Source organism: Nicotiana tabacum, chromosome 17, assembly GCF_000715075.1.
Source record: "Nicotiana tabacum cultivar K326 chromosome 17, ASM71507v2, whole genome shotgun sequence".
In the NCBI taxonomy this organism is placed as follows: Eukaryota; Viridiplantae; Streptophyta; class Magnoliopsida; order Solanales; family Solanaceae; genus Nicotiana; species Nicotiana tabacum.
In genome coordinates, this window is record NC_134096.1 from 101,186,129 (window position 1) to 101,192,882 (window position 6,754).

Below are 6,754 nucleotides of genomic sequence, written 5' to 3' on the forward strand. Positions count from 1 at the left end.
TGGAAGTCGACACTAATAGTATATGTAGTGGGAGATACACCTGGGTATAATTACATGAGCAAATATGTGCAACAAAACTGGAATAATGTATCAGAACCTGGAATCTATTATCATGAGGAGGGATACTATATTGTTAAATTTCAAAGCATAGCAGACATGAATGAAATATTGTATGCAGGACCTTATACTATTTATAAAAGACCTATAATTTTAAAGCAATGGACTCCAGATTTTGACTTCAATGTAGAGTTCCTCACAGAAATGCCTTTATGGGTTAAGTTCCCAAATATGCCCATGAGTTGTTGGAGCAGGGATTCATTGAGTAGGATAGCCAGTGCCATTGGTGTTCCTAAATATGCGGATGAATGTACAGCAAAATAGACTAGAATATCATTTGCTCGAATGCTCATTGAAGTTAATGTTACCAAGGCCTTGCCATCTGAAATAACAGTGATGGATCCTTCAGGGAAAACATTACAGTAGGGAGTGATGTTTGAATGGAAACCCGAATACTATGAACAATGCTTAATGATAGGGCATAACTGTGATAAGTAAAGAATGGATAAATTGAAGACAAAGGAAATAAAACAAACTAGGCCAATAGAGAGGAAGAAGAGACCTCAAAAACTGGTTCTAACTTGGGTGCCAAAGGGAGACACTCGTATGCCAGCTACCTCTACTCGTGATCAACAGGGTACTAGCTATGCAGGGGCGGCCAAATAAAGACGACAAGCAGCATAAACAATTTCAAATGAAGAGATAGATCCTCAAGACAAAGAGAAGCAGATATTGAAAGGAAAGTCAACTAAAGAAATAAATGGCAGACCTATGAATCAAATAGTTGAAGTTGCTATACTTGTGAGAAATGAGTTTGAAATATTGCAACAAGATGATGTTGTGGTGGCAACCTTACTCTCTTCTGATTTAGGAGGGGGATTCATATACCATCAATAATGTCTTGGCTAGCATGGAATGTGAGGGGGTTAAATAAAAGGTATAAACAAAAAGAAATTGCTACATACCATAAAGAGAATAAAGTAAAGCTAGTTGGATTAGTGGAAACAAGAGTCAAAGACCATAATGCATGCAAAATTAGTAGGAAAATAGCTCCTGGATGGGAGTTTGAAACTAATTATGCAAGTGCAGTTAATGGAAGAGTTTGGATACTTTGGGATAGTGTAGTTTATCATATCAAGAGTATACAACAAGAAGCACAATTACTACACTATAATGTGGTTAGCAGGAACCAAGCCATTGATTGTGACATGACAGTGGTGTATGGATATAACACAATAGAAAAGAGAAAGGAGCTATGTCAACAACTTGCAGGAATCTCACAGAAGGAATCTAAACCCTGGATTATCTGGGGTGATTTCAATTCCTTATTGTGCCCACAAGATAGACTATATGGTACTCCAGTAACTAGCATAGAGATAAAGGACATTGTTGAATGTGTACAAAACCTGATGCTGAATGAGCTACCATGGAAGGGAGATTACTATACCTGGACAAATTAACAACAAGGTGGAGACGGAATTTGGAGTAGAATTGATAGAGCAATGGGAAATGCAGATTGGATGATGCAGTTTGGACATCTCACTACTGAGTACAGACTGCATCACATATCAGATCATAGTCCTATGATGATAAATAATAACCTGAGGGAGCCAAAGATCAAGCCACCATTCAAATTCTTCAATGTTTGGTCAACACATGAGAACTTTCCCAAGATGGTGGAGGACTGCTGGACACAAAACCTGCATGCAGATACAATGAGAAACATTTGGTTGAAGCAGAAAGACCTACAAGGAAAACTGCAGGTCCTAAACGAAACCGACTTCAAGGGTATTACTATGAAGATTGAACAAGCCAAGGAAGACCTGAAAGAGGTCCAGACCAAGATAAGTGCACATTATACAGATGCACTTGCATAAGAAGAGAAGAATATATTATGCCAACTTGAAAAGTGGTCCTTGATTGAAGAAAGTATAATGCAAAAGATGGCGAGTGCAATGTGGATAAAACTTGGAGACTCTAACACTAGCTACTTCTCAGCAATTATGAAAGATAGGAAACAGAGGAAACAAATCACAGAGATTGATTCTCTAGATGGGAGGAAAATGACTGACCCAATAGCTATAAGGGAAGAGATTACTTAGTTCTACAAGTCACTCATGGGCACAGCAATTCCCAGTGTGGCAGCAGTAAATAAGAAGACCATGAGAAGAGGCAAAAACTGAAACATGATCAGCAACTTCAGCTATGTGAAACAGTAACAGAACAAGAAATATATAATGGATTATGCTCTATAGGAGATAACAAAGCACCAAGGGTGGATGGATACAATGCACTATTCTATAAGAAAGTATGGCCAATTATCAAGAATGAAGTTATAGAAACAATAAAAGAGTTCTTTATGACAAGTACTATGTTTAGAAGCATCAATTGTACTACAGTAACTTTGATTCCAAAAGTATCTAATCCTGCTACAATCAAAGAGTATATGCCCATTGCTTGTTGTATTGTCCTCTATAAAATCATTGCTAAAGTCCTAGAAGGAAGAATACAAAAGGTTATTGCTAGCATCATCACAGAAACACAAGCTGGATTCATTCCTAGGAGAAGAGTTGCAGACAATGTGATCTTTGCACATGAATTGGTAAAGGCATACATAAGGAAATACATCTCACCAAGATGCATGATCAAGGTAGATATTCAAAAAGCCTATGATACAGTAGATTGGAGGTTTCTGAAGCAGATGTTGGAAGAGCTACACTTTCCTCCAAAGTTTGTTAGATGGATGATGGAATGTGTGTCAACTGTTAATTACTCCATAGTGATTAATGGAGAATCAACCAAACCATTTGATGTTGCAAGAGGGATCAGGCAAGGGGACCCAATGTCACCCTTCTTATTTGCCATAGTTATGGAATACTTAAGTAGAAATCTTAGTGAATGAAGAGAAGAGAAGCAATTCAAATATCATCCTAAGTGTTCAAAATTGAACATAACTCATTTGAGTTTTGAAGATGACCTACTAATGTTTGCCAAAGGAGATCTAACTTCTGTAGGTCTACTGCACAGAAAGTTTGGTAACTTCACAGATGCTTCAGATTTACAAGCTAACATGTCAAAGAGTGCTATATATTTTGGTGGAGTACCAGATCTTCTCAAATATGATATTTAGCAACTGCTGGGATATGGGCAAGGGGAATTACCTTTTAGGTGTTTAGGGATCCCACTGGCTACAAGGAAGTTGAAGATGGTAGAATGGCAACCATTAATATCTAAGATCGCTGCAAGGGTGGCTTCATGGGTAGCAAAGAAGTTGTCATATGCTGGTCGAGTCAAGTTGGTTAAGTCAGTTCTATTTGGAGTCCAATCTTACTGGGCTCAGTTGTTCATAATACTTGCCAAAGTGATGAAGGCCATAGAAGCTTACTGCAGAAGTTAAATTTGGTTAGGAGCAAATGAAATAACTGGAAAAGCAATGATTTCCTGTAGTAGAATGTGTGTGCCAAAGTCAACTGGAGGACTTAACCTTACAAATGTGAAGATCTGGAACAAAGCAATTATAGTTAAAACCTGTTGGGAATTACATAGTAAGAAAGATACTCTTTGGATCAAATGGATACATGAGTACTATATAAAAGGGAAGCAGTTAGCAAATATGCCCATACCCCAACAAGCAAGTTGGATGATAAGGAAAATATTCAAGGCAAGAGAGGAATTGGGTAATGTGGAACATAAGTCACCAGGGAGAAGGAGCATGATTAGGACCATCTACCTGAAAATGATAGGAGATCTACCAAAAGTCACATAGAAGAACCTAATGCGTGGGAATGCAGCAAGACCAAAAGCCGTCTTCATAACATGGCTTCAATTTCAAGATAGATTACTCACAGCTACAAGACTAAAAAGCTGGGGGTATGCAGATAGATACAAGGTGTCAAATGTGAAAACTAGCAGAGGAAAGCAAAGATCATCTATTTCCCAGTTAATATGTATAGGATAGTTTCTATTAGTGTGGATGTGTTCGTCATATGAACAACAAACTGAGTATAAAGTCTAGCTGGATTTGTAAATATTCTACTTGGTAATTAATGAAAGTTTGATACTTACCAAAACAAAAGTCTAGCTTCTTTGAGGTAAGTATCTTGCCTAACTTTGTGTGGGGAAAACTACCCCATAGGATTAGAGTCATTTATGCTAATTGTGTTATGTAAAGGCTATGTACGCAAGGTGACGAGTATGTTCTCAAACTTATTTTTGAATATTTGATCACTTAGGGCTCTTAGGTTCTTATGTTCATTATATGTGAAGTTGTTTTATCATGTTAAATCCCCTATTTACTAAATTTACTCTTACGTGTCTTTCACGACCCAAAATTTCCCACCGACGGGACCGTGATGGCGCCTAACATTTCACTTGCCAGGCAAGCCAACGTTAGAGAATCATTAAATAAATTCCTTATTTCCATTCAGTAAATAACAATAATTAACTAAAATAAAATATAATAAGTGCGAAATATCAAAAAACTGTATTAATTACTACCACCCGGAGTTGGAGTCACAATTCACGAGCATTCTAGAATTTTACTACAAGTAATAGTCTGAAAGAAATATAACTGTCTGAATGAAAGAAAACAGTAGGACATAAAAAGATAGACGGGGACTTCAAGGCCTGTGAACGCCGATAGATCTACCTTGAGTCTCCGGACAGCGGACCAATAGCAAATCTCGATCACAGAAAGTGCAGAGTGCAGCATCAGTACAACCGACCCCATGTACTGGTAAGTGTCGAGCCTAACCTCGACGAAGTAGTGACGAGGCTAAGGCAAGGCACCTACAAATCAACCTGTACAATTTAACAGTGTATATACAAATAACAGAAATGAAGAACTAAACAGGAAATGTCGGGAGGGGAACATACTGAGGGGAATACAAGATAAAGAACTACAACAGAATGATCACCGGAGCAGTCAATATACCATGAATCAACAGGAATAGTGAATACAGTAAGGAAAAATGCACGGCATCACCCTTCATGCTTTTACTCTCAATCTCACCATAAAATTAATAGAAACGGCACGACATCACCCTTCGTGCTTTTACTCTCATATCATGGCACGACATCACCCTTCATGCATTAACAGTTACAATATGATACAGCATCACCCTTCGTGCATTAACATTCACAATATGGAACGACATCACCCTTCGTACATTAACACTCACAATATGGCATGGCATCACCCTTCGTGTATTAACACTCACAATATGGCACGGCATCACCCTTCGTGCATTAACACTCTCCCTTACCATAATGCAATGCATAAATAATAACAGGGAGATAGAATAACAAGTACAAACCTTACTTCAACATTTGGTTACATAATATCAATCTCAACTTTGAAATAAAAACTCAGTTATCACCAGAAAAATCCGTAAACATAATAAGAACGATAATTTGGACAACACTAGTATAACACGTAGCAATTTGGCATAGGAATGAGACAATTTCAGAAATACAGAGAAACATGAAAAACCAGGTAAATTGGCGACGCATAGGTACTCATCACCTCACATATACGCCGCTCACATGAATTTCACTTAGAAAATAATCAAAGGTTCCTAATTCCTCAAGTCAGGGTTAGACACAACACTTACCTCGCTCCGAAGGCCACTTAATTCTCAATCACAGCTTTTCCTTTGGAATTCACCTCCAAACCACTTGTATCTATTCAAAAATGACTCAATAATATCAAATATTGCTAAAGGAATCAATTATATTGCATAAATTAAATTTTCCAATTTTTTCTCCAAAAAGTCATAAAATCGACCTCGGGCCCGCTTGGTCAAAACCCAAGGTTCAGACCAAAATCTTTTTATCCATTCACCCCCGAGCCCGAATATGTAATTAGTTTTGGAATCCGACCCGAAATCCCTATTTTCTACCCTAACCCCTAATTCTACCATGAAAACTCTAGATTTTAGGTTGAAAATTCAAGAAATGTAATAAGTAATTGACCGAAAATGGTTTAGAATCACTTACCAACAATTTGGGAAAGGAATGACTCTTGAAAAATCGCCCCTCACCGTTTGGTTTTTGAGAAAAATGAGTTTTTTTGGCAAAAATCCCGTTTTGGATTCTGTTAAGTGCTGGGCGACAGTGTTCATCGCGTTCGCGAGAGCACTGTCACGTTCGCGAAGTGTATGGGCTGCCAAGCCTTCGCGTTCGTGAGGCAATGCTCGCGTTCGCGTAGGCTACCATTCCCTGGTCTTCGCATTCGCGAGACATTGCTCGCGTTTGCGATGAAGAAAAGGCTGACTCCCCCTCCCTAGTGCCTAACGCTACGCGTTCGCGATGGGCTTGTTGTGTTCGCGAAGGGTAACGCCCCCATCGCTTTGTGTTCGCGACCAAGCCTTCGCGTTCGCGAAGAAGAAATCCTCAGCTGCCCAGTTTACTCTTCGCGTTCGCGAGAGTACCTTCGCGAACGCGAAGAAGGACATGCCAGAACACAGATTCTGCAGAAAAACCAGATTTCCAAAGTCCAAAATATCCCGTGGCCTATCCGAAACTCACCCGAGCCCTCGGGGTTCCAAACCAAACATGCACACAAGTCTAAAAACATTATACGAACTTGCTCGCACGATCAAATCACCAAAATAACACCTAGAACTCTAAATTTAGCACCAATTCAAATGAAATTCTCAAGAACACTTTAAAACTTCTAATTTCCAAACTTTTAATT

General features: G+C 38.7%; 1 protein-coding gene across 1 annotated transcript; it reads left to right on the plus strand.

The window, feature by feature from the left end:
• The first annotated feature begins 953 nt into the window (after nucleotides 1-953).
• On the plus strand, nucleotides 954-1,517 carry LOC142172006 (uncharacterized). Its single transcript, XM_075235755.1, has one exon. It carries the CDS (start codon nucleotides 954-956, stop codon nucleotides 1,515-1,517), a length of 564 nt encoding a protein of 187 aa, XP_075091856.1.
• Nucleotides 1,518-6,754: the final 5,237 nt, after the last annotated feature.

Excerpts from the sequence above, each read along its gene's own strand:
- LOC142172006 (XM_075235755.1), top strand. The coding sequence starts at position 954 with ATGTCTTGGCTAGCATGGAATGTGAGGGGGTTAAATAAAAGGTATAAA.